We start from the raw sequence: 24,377 nt of genomic DNA, 5'->3' as shown, positions 1-24,377 counted from the left end.
TAATGTTATGACTGCTTGTGTGTGTTGTGGAGAGGAAGGCCAGTATTATGTAATCCAGGCCTGAACGGTGAACACTGTCATCCCCCCCCCCCTGAGGCACACAAACAGTAGTGTCACTCCTTTCTGCAGTTCTTTGGTTCTGTTCATGATGTTGAAATGTTTTTACTGCCCCCTGCTGGTGAAGATTGAAGGAGCACTTACCCACTTTTATACCTTACCTTCTATACTAGTACTATCCTATCCTATCCTGTCTGGATACGGGTCCAGACCGTCCAGTGGGCTCCGTGCAATGCCCCCCACCCCCAAAAAAATGTAGAAAAAATGAAGAATACATGTATGCTTTGAGACATTTGATATAATGCATATAAATGTAATTTAGAAAGCACACCCGTGTGAAGTGAGGGGCGCTCTTATATAACCGTACATCATCATACATCATCTCATTTCGGCCAATCAGAATTTGCGTCCTCACAATGGCATTTAATGTTTGTGTAGTTCTGTTTGCACACACTAAAAGCTGGACATCGCCCCTCAAAAAAAAGTAACAAAGCCAATCTTTCACTTTTCACAAATTAAAGCGGTTTTTGTGAACCCTCCAGTCCTCACAGACTATGAAACCTATTGTTTGTGATTGCCCGGATGGAACGGCAGGTGGAAATGACGGGTATGTTGACTATAGTCTAGTCTTCATATAAATGCTCTTCACAAATGTTCATTGTAAGATGCCACCTTTTCTGTCTCACTCTGTTATTTTTTCCCCACGATTTTGCAACACATTTTTTCACCCAGTATCAATTATCTAATGTAATCCTGGGCACTACACTTCCTCTGCCAACCTGGGGAGGCCAGCGGACTGACCTCATGCTTCCTCCCATGCATGAGGAGTCCAAGCTGCTTCTTTTCACCTGACGCTGCCGGACGTAGCGTGTGGAAGGAACATGTTATTCTGACCAGTTAATTTTCCCTCCATCCTCCATCCCCCAAACTACCTCCCCTGCCATCGCTATGGCTATGCACAAAGCTGGGCTTTAAAATCACACCTGTGTGAAATGAGCGGTGCAACTATACTCTTATTGTGATAGTTACTGTACGGTACAGTTTAATTGTTAGTTATACTTTTATTGTTATAGTGCGAACCTGCGCAACAGTGCCACTTTAGGTCACCCAGCGGTACTGCAGCTGTTCATATACCAAACAGACAGATGGTCACTGTTTCCACACCTAAGCGCAAAACGGCCCACAGCCGCGGACAGAAGAAGCTGTGCGCAGTTTTTTGCGCAGGTTTTAGACAGCTGGTGGATGGAAATTAAGCTCCACCTCCACGGACAACTGACGCGGAGGAGAGCATTTCCGGGAATCTGGCCGTCGCGCAAGTCGTCTGCGGAAGTGGAGCTTCTTTTCCATCCACCAGCTGTCTAAAAACCCGGAAAAAGAAGCTGCGCGCAGCCGAGAACGTGCGCGGCTCTTTAGATAGTGTGGCAGCACCTATACATAGACACAGACACATAGGGACACACAAAGCCAGTCATTGGAGCGACGTGCACCGCTCAAAAATAAATAAAAAACCTGCCTACTGGTGATGTCACTGGTATGTAGGTTTCTGAGCTGTCCTCAGTGGAGTGAGTGTGGCATAAAATGGTTCCATCCATGATATGAGCATTAGTGAGGACCAAGATAAGATTGGAAATGTGCGAAGGGCTTTTTTTATGTGAAGGGTAATAGATCAGGAAATTAACACAACAGTCATACATTTCTTTTCTTTTTTTTTGTTTGTTTGTAACATTTGTTTACAAAAGAATAGCACCAGAATGACACGCAGTATTCATAAAAAGGATCAGACAAAAGTGTCCATGCACGCACACGCTCACGCACACGCTCACACACGCGCTCACACACACGCACACACACAGGGCGTCAACAATGTGCTTGCCAGAAGAAACCCGTAGCAGCATATTAGTCCAATACCATTTGCTTTGTTATAGTTTTTTTTTCTTTTCTTTTTTTTCTCTCACAAGCATCTCTAATATAACATAACAATGCAGTCACTTCATATAAGTTAAACAAAAAATGTGTTATTGTTGTCAGAACAAAACAATCACGATCAAAAAGAGAAAGAGGGGGGGAATAAAAGAAACGAAAACAAATGCCCTATAGGAGAAAAAAAAAAGAATCTGGAGGGAAAATATTACCCAGCTATATACAACCAATATGTGTCTTGGAAACTCTCATGTTTGTCTCTGTCTCATGTCCCTCCTCCACTGAGCTGTAACACCCCAGTACACCTGGGGGCGCTGTGTCGAGAAGAGGCTGATGGGGAAATTACTCACACGCTCCAGTTCAGTCCATTTGTGTCTGGCACATGGTGACAGGACGGAAAAGAGGAAAGTCTGATTTATAGTCCGTCACATGGGTGGCGTTTGCGTGACGGATATACAGTAGTCGCTCCGCAAGCTCACGGCGCCACAGACCGTGACGGGTGACATTGGTGAGCTGGCAGAGCGGCTGTTTCACCCCCATGAGAGCTGAGTTTAAATGAGGCAGAATGCTACATCCACACCAAATGCGTTAGACGTTCGTCAGGTTGAAGGCTCCGATTGGTTATCAATGGACAACATTGCCATGATTTGGCTCCGTGAGCACAACACAGCCAGGTTTTACAACCTGTCACCGTATCTAAACTTTGCATAAAAAATCCTTCTCAAATGACTTCCATCCAACAAAACGCACCAAAAAAACTAACACCTCCCACACGAGGCATACGAAACTGTGATACAGCATACAGTTGCACCCTCTGGTCGGAGCATATACAGTAGGGGTCCGCAAACACATTTGGTGTGAACGCATCGCAAGTCGCACTAGCCAGGCGAGTAACCGTTTGCTGAATATAGTGATCCTGCAAGCTCACGACAACATCGCAAAACAGTCGTGTTTCGCGATGTTGTCGCGATGTTGTCGCAGAGCTATTTTCCAGCCCACCGCCACGAGAAGAAGCTTATGCACTTCAACCCCAGCATTTTGGGGAAAGCTTTCACAGAAAATAGCCGATCGACAAGCTTATTGAAGCAAAAGCTTCCCCACAATAACAACAGAAAAGACACTGGCATAGAGACTAGAGGGACTCCGCTCAACCATATGGGGCTTAAAGGAGAATACCGCTCATTTTCAACATTGAACTATGTCGAGAAATACCTTAAAGTTGTTGTGTAGAAATAATGAAAAAAAGTTCCCCCCTTCTGTTTAGCCTAGAACTGGAGGTCATGTGATCAGTGACATCACGAAGATGTACTCTGCAGGCCAAAGTGTACACCTTCGTGATAGGGGGGGCAGGGGGCAGGGGGGGACCTTTTTTGATCATTTCCAAACACCAACTTTATTAAGGTATCATTTATTAATGACATAGTTCAATGTTGAAAATGAACGGTATTCCCTTTTAAGTGGTTAAATCAATCATAAGTCACCCGGAGGAGGCGTGCGAGAAGCACGCACCACAGTTTCTTTTTAGTCCTTTTCTTCCATAAGCTTATTATTCCAGCCGCTACTGGTCCGACCTCTTGGCGCAGTCCCTTCAGCTCCCCCTACTGGTCCGACCTCTTGGCGGCAGTCCTTCAGCTCCCCCTACTGGTCCGACCTCTTGGCGCAGTCCCTTCAGCTCCCCCTATTGGTCCGACCTCTTGGCGCAGTCCTTCACCTCCCCCTTCAGCTCGGCGAGCTGCTCCGAGTGCTGCGCCAGCGTGCCGTTGACCCGCGCCAGGTACGAGTCCGAGTGGCGCTCCAGCTCCGCCCGGATGCGCTCCAGGTGGTCGGCCAGCGCCGCCAGGCCGCCGCACTGGCCCTCCACCGTGCTCACCCTGCTGTCCACCTCCTTGACCTCCCGCTGGACGCCCAGCGCCGTGCTGCGGCAGCCCTGCAGCTCGCCCGTCAGCTGGCGCCGCAGCGACGACAGCTCGCCCTTGAGCTGGGAGAGCCGCCGCTCGCCGGAGCCCAGCAGCGAGGCCTGGTGGCCCACCAGCCGCGTGATGCCGTGCAGCTGGTTGGCCAGCTGGTCCTCGCGCTGCTCCCACGTGCTGTTGGCGTGGCCCACCTCGCGGGCGATGAAGCTGACCGAGTCCCGCAGGCCCTTCAGGGTGCGGTTGACCGAGTTGATGTTGACCTGTTGAGGAGGAGACGGTTATTATGGAAGACGTGTTAGTTCACATTTTGCACTTTAAAGTGGTGCGATGTTAGACTGGCTCCTGCGATGTGTTTTTGTTAAAATATGTGTTAAAGTGTGAAGTGAGGGGCGCAGCGAGGGCAGGATTTATTTTATTTATTTTATCAGGCAGATGATGTCTTACGTTGTCTTTTACTGCCCTAAACAAACATTCAAGTCCATAGACTTACATTACAACTGCCCTAAATAAACATTAGGCTGGCCTTGATGTAATTTCGGAAAGCCATGCATTCTCTCAAAATGCTCAATATTCTGATCTATATCTATAGCTCTATATCCCAATCACTGCTATGGTTTTTTACGGGTCTTTAAACATAAAATATTGTTTCAGGTCGGGATACCAATTTCATCCAATCAGGATATTGGGTGGAAACCTCATTATGTAAAAAAATATGGCAAAAGTAGCAGATCTACAAGCTCAAAACGAGTTTGTAGATGTGCTACTTTTGATACTGTGACACTGTAGTAGGATCAAGTGCGTTAATTTACACAAAAACACACAAATCTGGAGATAAGAGGTTTCTGCCAGACAACAACAAAATACACATACAGCTCTATATTGCACCACCCCTTACCTCTTATACCTAAACTTATTTGCCATTTCTTACTATTTTAAAACATTTTAAAATAGCTCAAATAGCTGATCTACAAGCTCACAACGTGTGGATGTAGACTGTCTTAGTCTAGGGGTATATGGGGTGGTGGTGGTCAGTTCCTTCCCCCCACCGTGCACTGACCTTAAGCAGGGTGATCTCTCCGTGTATGGTGTGGATGTAACGTGTGGATGTAGACTGTCTTAGTCTAGGGGTATATGGGGTGGTGGTGGTCAGTTCCTTCCCCCCACCGTGCACTGACCTTAAGCAGGGTGATCTCTCCGTGTATGGCGCCCTCGTGCTCCTCCTGGGCGATGCGGTGCAGCAGACCCGTCAGCGTGCCGTTCAGGCGCCCCAGCTGCTCGGCGTGCGAGTCCAGGCGCCGCGTCATCTTGGCGCACTCGTCCTGGGCGACCACCCCGCCCTCCACGGCGGGCGCCGGCAGCAGGGCGCCGCCGTCAGGCGAGCAGGCCGACGTGCAGAGCAGCTCCAGGTCGGTGAGCTGCTTGCGGATGCCGTCCAGGTCGCCCTCCACCTGCCGCCGCATGGACTCCATCTCCGTCTCCAGCGCCGGGACCACGTGGCCCTCCAGGAGCGCCGGCGCCGTGGCGTTGCTCAGCTCCTCCACCGCCACGAACACCCGCTCCTCCAGGGTCTTCAGCTTGTCCTCCAGGAAGGTCTTTATTTAAAGGAAATATTCATATTAAAATAAATACTGTTAAAAAGGTATAGGGGGCAATATATATGGAATAAATATTGTTAAAGGTATGGAAATGTGGAACAAATATTTTGAAAGGTAGGGCAATATATCTAATAAATGTTGTTAAAGGTAGGGCAATAGACACAAGGGACAACTATTTTTATTTACAAATGAGTCCAGTGGTTCCCGAACATTTTCAGCTCAAAGATAAATGTGATGCCTTCCCGGGACCCAAACTCACACAAATATCTCATTAATTAATCTCCATAACCTCAGAACGAAAATACATCGCCTGGATGCAACTGGGACGTATCCTCAGTGATGTATCCCAAGGTCATCACCTGGGACGTATCCTCAGTGATGTATCCCAAGGTCATCACCTGGGACGTATCCTCAGTGATGTATCCCAAGGTCATCACCTGGGACGTATCCTCAGTGATGTATCCCAAGGTCATCACCTGGGACGTATCCTCAGTGATGTATCCTGAGGTCATCACCTGGGACGTATCCTCAGTGATGTATCCCAAGGTCATCACCTGGGACGTATCCTCAGTGATGTATCCCAAGGTCATCACCTGGGACGTATCCTCAGTGATGTATCCCAAGGTCATCAACTGGGACGTATCCTCAGTGATGTATCCTGAGGTCATCACCTGGGACGTATCCTCAGTGATGTATCCTCAGGTCATCGGGGTTTCGGGTCTCCCAACATCTTACCCCTCACTCGGGTGACCCAGCCGGGGTGATCAAGTCCCGACTTATGACCCAGTAGCTACCCTCGATCAGACCCACTAGGGAAAGACAGGGCCGCACAATCCGTTGGAACCACTCCGGAACTACTCTGCCGGGACTGAGAGGTACAATTCTGGTATGTGGAGGGACTATAGACTCTGTGGGTTGCCTCCTGTCCGGGCCCCTCCTACGTCTCACCAGGTCCACTCCTGCACGCACCAGGAGCACCGCCAGGACCTGTGCGTTGCGCCAGACTCCCAGCACCAGACACTTCATTCAGGAGTGGTGGATTCTTGAGCCGCAATGGTTCTGCAGGCTCCATATTTAATAGTGTTATATTTATTTATTTTTATTTTTATTTTATGGGCAGGGGCCATGTCCAGAGCCCGGGCAGAGGCCTTTTGTGGCGGTTCTGGACAACCGTGGGTCCGACCGACTCGACACCGGGCACTGCAGGAACGCGTGTGTCGAAATTTGAAGGCGGTGGGGCGAATGGTTCTCGAGCTACGTGGATTACAGATGTACGTACAGTACACACAGAGATAGATATAGATTTATAGATGTTAATATCCAGCATGTGAAATGATCTGTTGCCTTGCCTTGAAGCCGTCCAGACTTCCAGGGAGGAACCCCCCTCCGTCCAGGAGCCCCCCCTCGGTGGCGTTGAGGCGTCCCTCCATGTCCACCAGGCGCGTCTCGATCATGGTCTCTACGTGCAGCGACTGGTCGCTGAGCGATGTCTGGAGCTGGCGCTGGGACTCGGTCAGACCTTTGACCGACTCCTCCAGGAGGAGGACACGGCGGGACAGGCTGTTCACCTGGTGTTGAAACACAGACGTTTCCGTTATAAAAAGAATATCTTCTCACGTCAGTCATCTTCACATTCAAAGCAAAATGTCTAGGGTGAATGTTTAGTACTGCAGTGCATTCACCAAGTGTTGTAGCCGTCTCAAGAAGAATAAATACTCTGTTACAAGTAAAAGTCCTGAATTAAAAATTTACTTGAGTAAAAGTATTGATATCAAAATGTAACTTAAAATGTATTAAAACAGCAGCTCTACAAGCTGCGGTGGTAAGTGACAGTAACTAAAGTTTTCAACTAATTGTAGTGGAGTATTTGCCTCTGAGATGTGGTGGAGAAGAAGTAAAAGTTCTGAAAATTCGAAATACTTATGGTAAAGTGTCAGAAACTGCTGTCCATGTACGAAGTAGTGAACAGACAAAGTATTGAGTACGGGTATATGGTCCTTAGATGTATTTAGTGGGTGTATTGTTGTAATGTATATGTATGCCACATGTGGATTGTATAACTGTAAATGGTGCATTTATATATAGCACCTTTATCCAAGGCACTTTACATAGATTGTGCATTACATTCACCCATTCACACACACATTCATACACCGATGACAGCGGAAACCATGCAAGGCACCAACCAGCACATCAGGGGCAATTAGGGGTTCAGTGCCTTGCTCAAGGACACTTCGACACCAACTCTGGGGGAGCCTGGGTTCGAACTGGCGACCTCGGGATTACCATCCAGCCACTCTACCCCCTGAGCCAACGCCGCCCCTGTAGATCGGGACAGGAGGAAAGCAGAGTGCACTAAACGGCAGGCCTAAAGGTCTCACCTGTCCACAGCAGCTCTCGGTCAGCGTCAGGCCCTGGATCTGGGCCTGCAGCGAGCCCAGCTCCTCCCGGAGGCCCGTCTCCCGTCCGTCCAGGGACTGCTGCATCTGCTCCCGGCCGTCCACGTGGTCCCGCTGGCACTGCTGCCGCACCTCGCCGATGCGCAGGTCGCAGTGCGTCTCCAGGCCCGTCAGGCGCCGCTCGAAGCCGTCCAGGATCTCGGCCCGCACGCCCGCCAGCTTGGCGTCCACCAGCTGCTCGAAGAGCGCGGGGGTGGCGGCGGGTATGGGCCTGCCCACGGCGCCCGATGACTCCATCAGCCTCTTCAGCTGCCCGTCGTGACCCATGACCATGCCCTGTGGGTGGAGAGGTAAGTAAGTAAGTACATTTTATTTATAGCACCTTTCACAGAGAGGACTCACAAAGTGCTTTACATACAATACAAATACAGAACAAAGTAAACAAGCAAACAATGCAGGTAAAACATGAGCTGTACAATTCAGCTCAAACAAGACAACAATATGATCATCATGAGTACATAATAAAACAAAAGGTAGGTTTATTAAGTTCCGGTTGAACCATCCACAAATGCTTGTTTAAAAATAAATGTTTTGAGGCTATTTTTTAAAATGCCCACAGAGGAGGAAGATCTCAGCGCTAGTGGGAGAGCATTCCAAAGTTTGGCTGCTACGGCCTGAAATGATTTGTCGCCTTTAGTTTTTAGTTTGGTGGAGGGTGGGTCTAACAGACCCTGTTTTGCAGACCTAAGGGCCCTTCTAACGTGGACAGAGAGAGAGGTGGGACTCCTATAGTCCTTCAAAACCGCCATGAAAGAGAGAACCTTTCTGCAATTTGCAACTGGGCCTAGACAAGTTTTCTAACATCACCCCTCAATGTGTTTCTGTGTAAATACCGGTATACGGTTTACTGCTGCTAGTATTGATGATTTCTTGTATACCGTATTCTATGTCTATGTCTATGTCTTGATGGATTGAATACATACGTAGGACCAGATTGGAAACGGTAAGCGCTTCTTTCACCTGACAAATATTCTTTCTTTCTGCCTTTATTGATAGAAACAGTAGACTGGGGAGAAATGGGGGGAGAGAGAGATGGGGTGTGACACGCAGCGAAGGTCGTCAACCCGCAAAACGCTGTCAGGCAAAACTATCTTCAGATGATTGGTGCTCTAATGCTCATAATGATATGGTATGTGTCTAATGTGTCTCAGAGGAAGGCTGTCCTGTGTCAACAGTTCAGAAACCCGCCTACCAGTGACATCATCAATGGGGAATTCAAGCTAATAGAAACGACAGGCTTTCTATTCCTGGAAAGTAACATTGATCAAACATTTAGTTTGGGAAAGGAAAAAAATAAATCTAATAAAACGATGGTGTCACTGGTAGGCGGGTCTCTGAAGTGTCCACAGCCCTCCTATGAGACACAGACACAAGTAGAAAAATAATCATTTTTATCATGAGCTTTATGAGGAAAAGTACAGTATATGAAAATGGTTGAAGTTGTCCTCGCTTTGTTAAAGGTGTTGAAGAAATACCTAAAATAGCAGATTTAGAAACTCGTTGAATGGCTTTTTTCTGCATTATTCTTTTACATCATTGAAAAAATGTATAAAATAAAATCCCCCCAAATCAATGATTTTATTCAAATCGATCTTCTTTTTAACCCATTTTGGGCGGGAACCCCTTTTGGTGTTAGCATTATGTTATGCTTTAGCTATTGAAAAATAGCAGATCTACAAGCTCATAGCACGCCACCGAGTGGCGCGATACGAGCTTGTAGGTCTGCTATTTTAGAAAAATCGAAATGGGTTAAACTGATTGATAACAGTACCTGGATCTCCTCCAAGATGTGCGCCTTGGCCCTCAGCTCGTCCTTCACCTCCGTCACGCGTCCCACCAGGTCTCCGAACCCGTTGAGGACGCCTCCCTCCAGGCCCCCGTCGGGGGCGCTGCCGTCCGGGATGGTCCCGAAGCCCACCGCTCCGCCGTCGGTGGGCGCGCCGGGCGGGTTGAGCAGCAGCGCCGTCAGCAGCTTGTTGGAGTCGTCGCGCAGCGAGGTGCGGAGGCGCTCCTCCAGGCCGACCACCACGCCGTTCAGCGTGTCCAGGCCCGCCGTCAGGCGCCGCAGGTCCTCCTCCAGGCGCTCCAGACGCTCGCCGGTCACCCCGCCGCCGCCGGGAACAAACTTATTACCTGAGCAACGATATACGTTAAAGTCCTTTATTCACTGATCGGTCGGAATTCAGTCGCATCAAAGACAGCACATCAGTTAACCCATTTTGACCTGAGATCAGATTCTAAAAATGTCTTCTACATCCTGACAGTTTTCTGAAAAAGCCATGTTTCTATGTCAGTCAAAAATAGCAGACCTACAAGCTCGGTGGCGCGCTATGAGCTTGTAGATCTGCTATTTTTCAATAGCTAAAGCACAACATAATGCTAACACCAAAAGGGGTTCCCGCCCTAAATGGGTTTTAAGATACAGATTACAAGGTAAGAAGATAGATCAGTGGTTCCAAAACTGATTGTCAGGTCCCCCAAATAATTTTGGGTGTTCCTCAGATGATTAGTTTAATGCAACATTGTTTTCTGACTCGAGAGTAAGCCAACCAACATACTGTACAGTATGAGTGTATACATACAGGGTAGCTATACAGTATGTAATATATATATATATATATATATATATATATATATATATATATATATATATATATACAAATATTGTTAAAATGGCCGATCTACAAGCTTGTGAGCTTGAAGTTTGGCTATTTTCACAATATCTATCTGTGGAACTGAGTCGAACTAAATGTAATGCCTACAATTCCAAGTGCTTGTCAGTGTGTGTGTGTGTGTGTGTGTGTGTGTGTGTGCATATCTGAACTTTCCCCAGTTGAAATATGATTATTTTGGGGGGGGGGGGGGGGGGGTCACGGCCTGATCAGTTTTGGAACTCTTGTTCTGTAGAGCACTTGTCTGTTCTCACCATAGTTTGGTTTTCCACTCCCAGGAGGAATGGGTCGGCTGTCAGGCACGCCCGGGAACAGCCTGCCCGGGTCCAGGTGCCCCCCGCCTGGCCTGTGGTCGGGCAGGGGGGGCTTGGGACCGTGGGGGTAGCCCTTCATGCCGGGACGGGGCGGCACACCGCCCCTGAAGGGCGGCACCATGATGTCAGGCAGGGAGGTGGGCCCGTCGAAGCACTGCTCTCCTGAGAACCCGGGACAACACCTCCACTCCAGCTCCGTCACCGACTTGTAGCCCACCTTGTACTTGGGTTTGTAGAAGGTCCGGTACCTGGCAGGAGGAAAGGGTTTGGATCAGCACACAGAACAACTCTTCATACTACCGGGCTGCTTCCCTACTATCCCTCACAGGTGTTACAGATGATAATAATTAAGGCTCTGTTCCATTTAGTGTACAGTGGTTTTCAAACTTTTTTAATTTCAAGGACCCCCATAACTCTGAGAGTGTACACAGTGTACATTTGCACACTCTCAAAGTTACAGACCTGTACATGTAGGGCCATTTGGAAACCACCCAAGGACACTTTGAGACCCACTGGTGCAGACTGCACCAGTGTTTTTTCCAGTGAGCCAACATGCACAACAGCAGCGCCCTGACTCTGTTTGACCAGAATGGAACAGAGCCTTCATTAGTATCATCGGTAACACCTGTGAAGGGAGTGAGGAAGCTGGTCCCAAGTTCTTTCCAAAATGGCGTGTGTGTGCATAGAGAGCCTGTCGTCCTGTCGTATACTGCTGAAACTGGTTCAACATGCAACAGCCAGGCTTCCTGACTGACTGGTACCAGGAGGAAGAGAGACCATGTATTACCCCAATCCTGTTCCTTCATGAAGTACTAGGGACTTTAAGCAACGACGGCTATGGCAGTCCGCTCCGGCCGTTCCTATTACACTTCCACGTAGTGTCTACAACGCCATATGTCATAACCATGTTTATTGAAATAAACTGTCATACATTTACACCGATTGCTCCATCACCTTTCTCTTCTGCTGTTGCTTAAAGTCCCTATTATCTCAGGACGGAGCACCGTTGCTGTCACAGCCCTACACTGTGGAACAGCAGCATGCCCCTCTCTATCAGATCTACTGCCTCCATTGAATGTTATTTCATTTTAAATGCTTAAACAGTATGGACTGTGAAGGCCGACGTAGGCCGTTTCCTGTGGGATAGTGTGTGGATTAGATTAGAGGGAGATTAGGGGTGTAAATGATGTGTCAGACGATTGGAAGTGAGGTCAGTGAGTTATCACTCTAGTCTCTCCCTCCCTCATTTTTGTCTCTCTCTCTCTCTCTCTCTCTCTCTCTCTCTCTCTCTCATTATTCAGCTCTCTATCTCTGCCTGTCAACAGTACTCACTTAAAGGAGGTAATAGTATACTGTACTTGATTAGAGTAAAAAAATGCAATGTAAAGTTAATTCTATTCTCACATGGACATGCATAGACAGACGCTCAGTGTGTATGCACACGCACACGCAATACTCCCACACTCAGTGCGTGCATACTGCATACACACATGCACTTTCTGCCGCTGTTGTCGGGCAGAAACATTGTATCTCCATATTTCAACTTCTTTTTGTAAATGCATGCCCTACCTTTTCGTATGACAGTGCCACGAGTAGTGAAAATAATAGCTTGTAGATCTGCTATTTTTGTTGTGAATCTTGTTTTGAAAAATGTTGAAAATGAAAGCGGTTCCATGAGTGTGTCTGTGCATGGGTTTTATTATACATACTAAAACCAATGAAACGTATAGACATGAGCTTGTGTGACTAAATCATAACTACATTGGATCTTTTGGAACATCATCGCTGTTAACCTCACACTTTTGAGGACAAAAGCAACGGATCTACAAGCTCGAAACACGCGTCGAGCTTGTGGATCTGCTACTGCAGATGCTTGTGTGTGAGACGCTGTGTAGTATGATCAAGTATAGGCCGTTAAATAAACCCAAAAGGTTAACATATGGAGATACTAGGTTTCCACTCGACAGCGTGGAGGACATGCTGGCATCATTTGCACACATGTCAACAACGTACAATAAAGCGAAGGTGCTAAACAAGGTCACGTTCCACAGCCAGGAGGAACCGCTTATACAGCAGCTGACATCTTTTGTCGATAATTTGGCATTATTGAGCATGAAAAAAACAACAAGGATAAATAAATGAATACAAAACAAACCCCAGCCCAATTATTGTTATTGCATTAGCACCATTCCTCGTCTTCCCCATGTGGCCTGGACTCGGCACGCTATCCAACAAACACAGATGTGGTGGAAGCTAAGTACATTTGTGCTGTACTGCCTGTCCTACCGAGACACCATGGGGTAAATATGCAAAGTATTACAGCGTTGCTGTCGAACAGTAAGAAGAAATAAATAAAAACTATTAAAACTGCTGTTCTATTGAGACATATAGAATGTGTCAAAGGTCATGTCTCACCAGACTAGACACAGGAGGATCTGACATTTTGACAGTCATCTTGGTTAAGATTCACAGCATGAACAGGCAGGCAGGCTTGATCAAATCCGTGATAGAAGAGCAAAGTAACATAGTGCAGATTTAAAGTATATAGGCCTAAGGCTACTTCTTCCACCACTGCATGCATGGTCTGCCTGGAAGTCCCGGCCTGTGCAGCACACAATACAGCCACCAGAGGGCAGCGTTAGCACACACTTTTACTGTCATCTCCAGTCCAGTTTGAAATTTGAAGACAATAATACACAGTACAACAATCCTCATGGTTATCAAGTTCAAGACAAGTTCAAGTTACTTGTCCCCAGGATGGCCAATTTGTGCTGCGGGATGAAAACATAAAACATGTTGCTAACTTGTTATCCTTATCCATTCTTTTTTGGAGTGTACAAATGTAACCGAATGGACAACGCTGAGGATTTTTACTTTGTAGTAATACTAGTCGATTCAGTACCTCTATACTAGAGATATGCATACCTTAGTGAAATGCCTTTATACCTTATTCTAAACATACTCTCACTAAAGCTATTCCAAACCTAAACGTATTCCTAAACGTAACCACAGTATAGCTATGCCTAAAGCTATGCCTTATGTCCTTATTCCTAACCTTAACTTCAGTAAAATGAAAATAAAAATAAAAGAACCAGTGGGGACGTGCGGTCCACGAAAAAAATAAAACAAATGGGGGAGAGTGTGTTTTGGGGCCAGCGTCCTGCATGGTTACCATGTTATATCTGAGAGACTCACATGACAACGGGACACTTCTGTCCCCAGATGCACTTGGTGGTGTACTCCGCCTTCACGTACGTGTGCACGCCGTCCTGAAGCGTGCACGTGATGTTCCTCTGCACCACGTACGCACAGTGGTTTCTGAGGAGAGAGAGAGAGAGAGAGAGGTTAATACGTATGCACAGTGGTTTCTGAGGAGAGAGAGAGAGAGAGAGGAAGGACGGACGGGAGAGAAAGGTTAACACTTTGTCAGCAATCAATGACACACTGGACTGGTACATGCTGGTCTTGGTCGAAGGCGATATTACAATACAACACACGTTTCTTTCCAGCATTGCAGGGTTTAATGTACACCTGTTACACAGTAACTGAGATTCTGGGTGCAGATAATGACTTAAAAAACAATGACTATACACATAATAGTTTCTGGGGAAAGCTTCCCCAGAAAACATTCAATACTGATATAGACGGCATGCGCATGCATAAAGTGAATGGAAAATCGAGTGGCAAAGTGACAGGCAAAGTGAGTTTAACATTGTTTAATGTCGTTTAATGCAATTAGATATGACTTTTTCCCGTTTGTATGTATGGGCTGTCAAGGCCAGAAAGTATTTTTTTGCCACTCAGTAGGCATTCCTGCATAACTACCTGGTTTGATGATGATGTCACACGCATACCCTCTATTGCATTTTTATATGGCCGATATCGACCAATACCGATAAGACGAGCGAGTAATTGTGCGTAGTCCCTAGTAATATACACGGTTAGATGCTATATAACTACAGTAGAAAAAAAACATCTGTTTAGCAAAACAGATAAACGAACACAAATAAAACCCCCGTAGCACCCTGGTGTTTTCAATCAAACAGGCAGCGGGCCAGACCAGCAGTGCTGAAATGGAAAAGCCGGCGACAGTGACAACGACAAGAACGGCAATGAATAACGCAGGATTATCTGTCAGAACCGGTTAAATTCATCCTTAAAGAATGTGTCATCGTTTTAACCCATTTTGCGCGGGAACCCCTTTTGGTGTTAGCGTTATGTTATGGTTTAGCTATTGAAAAATAGCAGATCTACAAGCTCATAGCGCACCACCGAGTGGCGCTCTACGAGCTTGTAGGTCTGCTATTTTTGAAAAATCTTTGAATATATATTCTTTCAGAGCGAACGTTTTTAACTAAAATCTTTGCTTCTGAGGGGTTCCTGGAATAACATATTTTCAGATGGCGCTCGGCGGCCAATTACATATCATTTTCACATGAAATATTGAGCACCACTGATACAGAAGCATGAGGTATTTCAGAAAACTGTCAGGATTTAAAATATTTCGACGTCCGGCTTAAATGGTTTAAAACCGTTTTCTGCGGCCCTAACTGTCGTAGAGATTCCATAAGCTGTTGTCTAGCGCGCCGTTGCCAGAGAATGTGAACATTTGAAATGGATCAATCTGCTCCCCTTCCCAGAGGCGCCGAGGGCTTATCGTGCTCACATGTCTTGTTAGTAGAGCTGTTTCTCTGTTGTTTTCAAACATTGTTATGATCGGTTTCTGTCCCGTTCTTCGACAGTGTCAGGGAGGGACAACAACACGTCCAAGCAAACAAACAGCAGAGGTTAAAGATGTGCTAAAAGCATTCCATTGAACCCATGACGCCTGGAATATGTTTTATGTGTGACTGTGATGGGTCAGGAAAGTAAGTATAGCCTCGGGAAACATTACAGTTTCTGTATAGTGTGAGATGGCTTGATGTGCAAGTACATTCACTTGACATGTATGACGCTAGTACTGCATGTCACATGATGTACCAGTACGCCCCCTGGACATGACTGCTTGTTTGTCCATGATGTACATGGAGGTAAATTCCCTGGACATGTATGACACTAGTATGTCACAGTTCAACCCCCAATCCAACCCGTTGATGCTTAATGCCAAGCATGGAGACACTGGGTACCATTAAGTCTTCTTTACTGACTCCCAGTCTCAGGGCTGACGCTCTGACCCACAAGGCCACATAATTATGTCACTCAACAACACAAACCCTATATACTTCATTGACTGGAGTCCCACAGGAGTGTATACTATAGGTTCCATAATATTTAACCCTCTACAACATTATCTCTTCCACGAAAACAGCCTACAAGCTCATAACTTGTAGATCTGCCATTGAATGTTCAACCCTAGAATAGGGACACTCTCTGGTTCATGTAGTTAAAAATCAAAGATCACCTCTTTCCATATTAGCAGCTTTACTAGAATCATTTTGTAGTCGTACCGTGGATTTGCTTCCAACTCAGACAGAAAGAGAAAGCTTCCAAGACCTGTGCTTTGCATGCGAGGTTGGCAGGTACTTATACGTAACAGTCCTGAAAGGGAGGCGAGTTTTAGTTGACATGCTGTCAGTCAGCTAAGCGGCTAAGCGACTGTATACTTTATACAGCGTAAGAGACCACAAGAGAATTTAAATGAGGACTGTAGCCTTTTTCTCTTCACTCTTTCTGATCCAGCCATCCAATGCAATGAATGTCACCATGCAGTCCAGCTAGAAGTATTACAGTATGAGAGGGTCAGTCTGTGTAACTGTTTGCGTGTGTGTGTGTGTGTGTGTGTGTGTGTGTGTGTGTGTGTGTGTGTGTGTGTGTGCGTGTGTGTGTGTGTGTGTGTGTGTGTGTGTGTGTGTGTGTGTGTGTGTGTGTGTGTGTGTGTGTGTGCATGCCTGGAGCAAATCTCGCAAAGCCGACGGTAACGGTGCCAGAGTCCTTTTTTTGTCTCCCACGTTTCATACTTTGTGAGAACGTCAATGAGGCTCTGATTGATCGGGCTGAAACATTGCCCAAATGTAGAGTCATGGCTGAGTGGTGCTCTTGGGGGGAGAGCTGTTAGTGTTTAAGTATCAGACTTAGGGACACTTAGACTGGGTGTACCGGGTGGGGTGGGGGGGGGTCCTTCTGATACCCGGACGACTTCATTCTAGATTTGTCCTAAAGATCAGAGACCAGTGGTTCTCACCGCCCATCTGCAAATGTTTTCTGCCAAGGAAGCCCAGATAAGAAGAGAAGATCTGTTCTCTGACCCAGAGAAGGTTGAGAGCCACTGTCAAAGCGTGGACAGCTGACGGTCTTCCACTGGGGTTCGGGGACCCCTAGGGCAGTGGTTCCCAAAATGGGGGCCAGGGTCCCGGATGATTAGCTTAATGTACATCATTGCTTGCTCACTCAACAGTAAACATATCAACATAAAGTGTATACACTAGTATACAGGGTATCTGCACATAAAGTGACACTTTAAGAACTTTAAGACCTTTAGAATACCAACTTGGCCAAAGGCTTTGCAAACCTTTCAGCCCCCGCCCCCCAAATAATCATATACGTGAACTGAGAACGCTTCAAAAAAATCTGGAAAATATATATAAGTAACACAATTTTAAACAATATACTGCATATTTAGGGTCCTTGCTTCATCTCCCTCTCGCTAAGTGGTCCTTTCCTTGCTGGCCTAAAACAAAAAGAAGAAAAAAAACAATAATTGAAGACCCTCAGATTAAGTGGTCCACCCTGACCCCTCGCGACCGGCTCTGCTCGCCCAGCGGTCCATTATCACTCTTTAAGCACCATGGTGGACCGAGCCGAGCACGCTATAAAATGATCCAGTACCGTGCAAGTGGGCCTGTGTACACTGGACTACTTTATTGATACGTGTAATTAGGAGCCGGGGACTGAAGTCCTGCAGTATTACTGTATTACTGTATGTCTTCAAGATGCAACACATCATAAAATGACGAGAATCTACTGGGAAACAGCCGCTTGCATCATCCTAGACTCTCTCTCTCTCTCTCTCTCTCTGTGTGTTGCCAATGCAGCTATAGCAACTGTTAAATGTTTCTTGGCCCCTGTGTTACAGGAAACGATGATCCGAGCTGCAGTGCGCTCTCTATCTCTCTCTCTCTCTCCCTCTCTCTCTCTCTCATGATGTTGAACAGTTGAAGCATTCATTTTCTTCCGTTCACAGCGGGAAGCGTTCAGTTGAACACATCGTCCCTGTCGGGGTGGAAACCTTGTATGTCCAAAACGTTTTTTGACGTTATTTAACATTACAGGTACACAGATATCATGTACAGTTATGTATACAGTAATGCCAAAAGGATAACACAAAATGCCCCGAAGGTTTGTTTCCATTGTGGTCATATCACTGTGTATAGGCTATTCAATTAATCAAATACATAAAGACAGACTACAATACTAATACAAGTCAAGAGATCATCAATACTAGTAACAGTATGCAACAGGTGCTCTTTTATGGTGGTTTTGGGCGGGAACCCCTTTTGGTGTTAGAATTATGTTATGCTTTAGCTATTGAAAAATAGTAGATCTATACAAGCTCATAGCGCGCCAGCGAGTGGCGCACTACGAGCTTGTAGGTCTGCTATTTTTGAAAAATCGAAGAACGACTGACATAGAAACATAGCTTTTCAGAAAACTATCAGGATTTAGAAGACATTTTTAGAATCTGATCTCAGGTCAGAATGGGTTATGGTGGTTTTGAAGAAGGGCAGGGAGTCACACAGTTTGATGGTTGGTGGTGGTGCGGAATTCCACATTTTGGTGGCATAACAGTAGAATGAATTTGAAAGAGTGTCTCTCGGAAATAGTTCAGGTTAGTGACTGACAGAGGTGAGCAGGCAAGGCCACCGGCCGGCCAGGCTGACCGTAGGGAATGAAAGGAGGCAGAGGATTCTGTTTGGCCACGGCGGTGTGGCAATTTACTTGGCAATTGTGGTGTGTGTGCTGTGGTACATACGGTGTGTGTGTGTGGTTTGTTCTTGGAAGCACACGGTGTTCTGGAGTTCTGGAGGTTGAGACAAGAGGACGAGGCCGCACGGTGAGGTGATCTGAGCATGCATCAGGGAACGAGTGCAGCTAGTTCCACTTATATCCCATTCTGACCTGAGATCAGATTCATACGAGGTTTCCACTGGACACACACTGGTCTGACCTGAGATCAGATTCAAAAAATGTCAGTTGTTTTTCGATTTTTTTCAAAAATAGCAGACCTACAAGCTCGTATCGCGCCACTCGGTGGCGCGATATGAGCTTGTAGATCTGCTATGGGTGCCCGGTCAGAATGGGTTAAATAGCCTCCCACACCTGCGCGTGGCCAATGAACAAGCTGCCACTCACTCAGGCTTGATTGGGTGTCAGTGACTCTCCATGAGCCTTTTGACAGAATTCATGGCCATGTTTGCACTGAATCTGGGGGGAATGAGAACAGTGGAGCTCCCATCGGTGTTGTGTTGTTAGACTACAGGTATCTTGAAGACTATAGAGGCCCATTGGTACTGTATAGGCCCATTGGTACTGTATAGGCCCATTGGTACTGTATAGGCCCATTGGTACTGTATAGGCCCATTGGTACTGTATAGGCCCATTGGTACTGTATAGGCCCATTGGTACTGTATAGGCCCATTGCAAGTTGTTGTGATCCGTCCTCTATAGGTTCTCAAAGTGGGGGGTGCCGTGCAATGGCACCCACCGTCCAGCGGTGCTGCAAAATACTTTGATAATATCTGGAATTCATCATTTCAGTTTAACCACTTAAAACCCTCTATACTTAGTAATATGGACCACCAAGACCTCACCAAAAATATAGCCGATCTACAAACACACAACGTGTCACAATGTTCCCTGCAGAATATAGGGATGATGGTGTTCAAACAATAAAGTAGGAATGTAATTCACGGGTGCCTTAATTGTCCCTTGGATGAAAACGTCCTTTTGAGAACCACTGCTCTCTACCCACCCTAAAACACAACGAGCAGGGAGTAAACATGGAGATACCGGCTTTCCTGCCAGACGGAGACAACATGTGATGCTCAGAGAGTCGTTGCTCCGCAGCTGTTTTTCGGGGCAAACAGAAGTGTTTCGAGGAGCGGGAAAGCACAGGACTGGTCTCCTTTATGCCAAGTTAACAGGTTCAGAGGACGCTCTGTCAAACTGTGAGAAACCCGCTGCGCCAGTGCTTTTGGCAACTGCCGATTGTTTATAGTGTGTGTGTGTGTGTGTGTGTGTGTGTGTGTGTGTGTGTGTGTGTGTGTGTGTGTGTGTGTGTTTGTGTGTGTGTGTGTTTGTGTGTGCACGTGCGTGCGTGCGTGCGTGCGCATGCACGCGTGTACACTGTATACTTTGTGAGGGCCAAAATGTCCGCACGAGTATTGAGAAACAGATGTTGTGAGGACAATTCCCCTGTTCCCTGACAAGAGAAAGTGGTTGTTTTATTTATGGTTCCAAAAAAGGCTTAGAATTGGGAGAAGAGTCTGCGTTTTGGGGTCAGGGTTATATTGGCGGCCTGTGGAGGTTAGGTTTAGGGGTTAAGGCTGCACTAATCTCTCAAGACGGATTCCTCACAAGTATAGTTGCGTGCATGTGTGTGTGTGTGTGTGTGTGTGTGTGTGTGTGTGTGTGTGTGTGTGTGTGTGTGTGTGTGTGTGTGTCTGGACATACTACCATCATGTCCAGGGGTGTACTTCAAGGTGTACATCAAGATACCTTATGAGATAGGCTCCTTACTCCTATCCTTATGGGCCTCATGGCACTTTGACAGCATTCAACCCGGCAGCATCCATATATACTGTTTTAAAAATATTTCGTTTTTTTTTGCTTAAAGACACATTAACCGTAGGCAAAGATTAGACTAAAACAGCCGTGACACGAGGATCAGCGTCATTATTCTGTTGGTCTGACTCGTCCCATTACTAACCCTGTCCCCATAACCCTATAACCGCATGCCAAGCCACGTGATCCGACTAATTACGAGCGGATCCCGGAACACAATCGATTGACTGGTCATTAAAAGTACTAAGTACTTAGTTTAGACAGTTTTTGGGTGTGTGTGTGTGTGTGTGTGTGTGTGTGTGTGTGTGTGTGTGTGTGTCTGTGTGTGTGTGTGTGTGCATACAGTATGTGTGTTTGTGCGCTGCAGTGAGAATGCATAGAGTTTTGTTCGGTGCAGTACTTAGTTTAGACAGTACATCAGTGATTCTCAACCTTTCACTTGAGAATCACTTTAGTGGCCAGATGCATTTTCGGGGTGCATACTTAGTTTAGACTAGTCATTGGTTAGACATGCGTTAAGGTTAGGTTTAGGTGTGCTGCCCCGTGGGAGGTTAGGTTTAGGGTGAGGGTTTGAGATAGGTTGTAGTTGTAGGACTAATGACTGGTCTAACCAATGACTAGTCTAAACACACACACACACACACACACACACACACACACACACACACACACACACACACACACACATGCACACAGGTGCAGGCTGATTTAGAGAAGGGTCCAAAGGTGAGGACAAGCGATATCCAAACAATCTTTTTTACAGTGTGAGCTACAGTTACCAGTGACTGAGTGACTGCTTTAAGAATCATACTGTAAAATTGAAATAGGCTTTAATAGGTTGAGTTTCCCGGCGCATAAATGGCAGATTTATCGACGGCATAAATGTACTTTATGACTTGTTGTCTGTGTTGTACCGTGTGAAAGAGTTGACGGCCGACTGGGGGGAAAGAAAACCTGCTATACACATACGAGGATGACTGGCGGAGGGTTGACTAGTGTGTGTGTGTGTGTGTGTGTGTGTGTGTGTGTGTGTGTGTGTGTGTGTGTGTGTGTGCGCGTGCGTGCGTGTCCAAGCCCTCTCACATTACACGCTGGCTTGAGCAGTGAGTGAAAACTGTCCCAAACCCAAATTTGTTTGTCAGGTGCACATCTGGGAAGATGACCTTCAAACACGCACGCATGCATGCACGCACGCACTCACGCACGCACAGTACCGTGCCGTGCCTAATACTATCATGGAATCCAGATGTACACTCCACTTGTTTCCCTTCAACTCACTCTCTGTTTTTCTCTGTCAGTCAATTGACAATTCATAAAGCACTGTTTGAGTTGAACTACAATTCATAAAGCACTGCACATTGCCAAAGTATGAGACAAAAGGAATCCAAGAACAATGCAATAAAACATTATTATTATTAGTATTCATTCATCATTGCTCACTCCTCTCAATTGTACGGCACCAGTCAGCTGTTATTGGTACTGCTATTAGTGCACACTTAAAGTTGTACTTCGGTTATACCAGAAGCTCAGCTTTAAAACAAATTCAGGAGTGCTTACATGGCGCACAACCACGGAAAGATTAAGCCTTACCAATGAGTGTGATGTCTGTCTGTCTTTCTCTATCTGGCCCCCTTTCTCTATCTCTATCTGTGTCTCTCTCTCTCTATCTCTATCTGTGTCTCTCTCTCTCTGTCTATCTGCCCCCTTCTTTCTCTGTCTCTGTGTTTCTGCCCCCCCTCCTTCTGAGTCTTTGTCTATTCCTCCTCACAGGTCTGTCCATGTCATTATGGTCTCTGGTGTGTGTGTGTGATATTCTATCCTAGCAGGTGTCTGTGTGTTCACAGACAGTTAGCGAGCCCTGCATGGCCCTCGCTCTGCTCTGTGAGAATCAAAGCATTATAACCCACGCTAGCTGCTGCGTCCCGTCGCGCTACGCAACCCTGCGCCACGCAGCCATGCTGGTGTGTCAGTGTCAGGGTCCGGCGGTGCAACCACAGGTCACAACCTCCTCCTCCTCCTCCTCCTCCTGCTGCTCAGTCTCCTCCTCAGAGTCTTTATAATTGACTTCATGAGAAACAGACAAGATGATTTGTTTCTCACTGGATGCATGTTACAGTGAACTTGGGAGCTCTCCTCTTGTGAAGTAAAATGTATTGATTTATTTTTACTTAGTCGTGCGCCAGTGTTGTGTGCACTGAAAATAAATAGTGGATCTACAAGCTTGCTGTGAGCTATAGTTCATCCGGGTGCAGTACTTAGTTTAGACAGTTTTTGGTCATTGGTTAAACCAGTCATTAGTCCTACATCTACAACCTATCTCAAACCCTCACCCTAAACCTAACCTTAACCCATGTCTAACCAATGACTAGTCTAAACTAAGTATGCACCCCAGTTCATCCACTATTTCCGGCTTGAGGATTAGGGGTAATATTTAAAGGGTAATATGTAAAAGTAAAAATTGGCATTCCAAAATCGCCATTATAAAATGTTGATGTCCTCACAAGTTAGTGACACAAACGCGTGTCTTTGTGAGAGAACGTGTACTTCGGTATGCGTGTGCGTGTCTTTGTGAGAGTCGTGCTGAGCCGTGTGAATCTGCAGGCACGCGCGTGGATGTGCGCAAATGTGCACGGACACACACACACACACATGCAGAGATAGATGAAGCACCTGGCCCTTGTGTCTCACGCCCGGGGGGGAGGGGGGGAGACAGACCACACAACTGGGGCTACAGGGATTACAAGGGGCTTTATAGGCAGAAATACGAGTCTACGGTGAGCATGTGGGCGTAAGTGGTCACACGTGAGAACAGACACACGCACACAGGCCGCTGAAGATGCCTGTAAGCATGTGTGTGTGTGTGTGTGTGTGTGTGTGTGTGTGTGTATGCGTCCGTGCGTGCGTGCGTGCACTGTATACTATGGAATAAAATGTAAAATGTTACAGTATTTTAACCAATCTGTACGGTAGAGTATGTTAATCCAACATACAGTGAGTAGGCAATAACTAACACAACTGCAGGTGGCTGTACTTAAGTCTTCCTACAGATAGACCATTATTGATCATGCATAAAGGTCGCCAGAGCCAGCACAGCAGTTAAGAGTTACAGGTACAGAAGAGAAAGGCGTAAGAAAAGCACTGTAAAGATTAGTGTCAGAGGAAGAAATATCATCATACAAACAAAGCAACAGTGTACAAAGGTATACACCTGCACATAATAGCCTGGGCAATGGAGAACAATTGCTTGGCACGCAGCATCAAGGGTTGGATTGGGGGAAAGTCCTTGTGACATTCAAGTCCAGGGGGTGTACTTGTACATCAAGCCACCTCACGCTACAGAAACAGGAGATAGGCTCCAGCCCCATATGGGCCACATGACTCAAGAAGGCTTAAGGCCTCCCAGCAAGCCAAATGACGTCATGATGACGTTCCTCCAGTGACTCAGGTGACGTTCAGGACTATAGGTCAGATCACAGCCCATTATGGGGATGATCTTTACGTCATTTACAGGACGTCTTCACCAGTTTAAATAATATAGCTTATTCTGGGCCAGATCTGACTATATTATGATATGATCTGACTCTCTCTGATTCATCCAGGGACGTCTGTCTCAGTGGGTAAAACTTATGTTGGTTGAAATCAGGTGATATTCGGGGCCAGATGTGAC

At 46.5% G+C, this 24,377-nt stretch overlaps 1 protein-coding gene across 2 annotated transcripts in view; it reads right to left on the bottom strand.

Moving 5' to 3' along the window:
• Nucleotides 1-1,677: 1,677 nt before the first annotated feature.
• Nucleotides 1,678-24,377, bottom strand: part of emilin3b (elastin microfibril interfacer 3b) — a 42,696-nt gene continuing 19,996 nt past the window's right edge. Inside the window, exons 2-9 of one of the 2 annotated variants that reach the window (XM_083769084.1) lie at nucleotides 14,126-14,248; nucleotides 10,871-11,178; nucleotides 9,716-10,077; nucleotides 7,867-8,220; nucleotides 6,835-7,053; nucleotides 5,066-5,482; nucleotides 3,669-4,150; nucleotides 1,678-3,588 (exon numbers count right to left, since the gene is read on the bottom strand). In XM_083769084.1, the coding sequence (XP_083625210.1) occupies nucleotides 3,576-3,588; nucleotides 3,669-4,150; nucleotides 5,066-5,482; nucleotides 6,835-7,053; nucleotides 7,867-8,220; nucleotides 9,716-10,077; nucleotides 10,871-11,178; nucleotides 14,126-14,248 (2,278 nt within the window). In that variant the 3' untranslated portion in view covers nucleotides 1,678-3,575. Of the gene's footprint in view, nucleotides 4,151-5,065; nucleotides 5,483-6,834; nucleotides 7,054-7,866; nucleotides 8,221-9,715; nucleotides 10,078-10,870; nucleotides 11,179-14,125; nucleotides 14,249-24,377 lie in introns of both variants that reach the window. The other variant, XM_083769085.1, reaches the window with a different exon arrangement.

The sequence above is a fragment of the Protomyctophum parallelum genome, assembly GCF_964188405.1.
Source record: "Protomyctophum parallelum genome assembly, chromosome: 7".
Taxonomy (NCBI): domain Eukaryota; kingdom Metazoa; phylum Chordata; class Actinopteri; order Myctophiformes; family Myctophidae; genus Protomyctophum; species Protomyctophum parallelum.
Note: the sequence above shows the minus strand (reverse complement) of the source record. Positions and strands in the feature narration are given on the sequence as shown.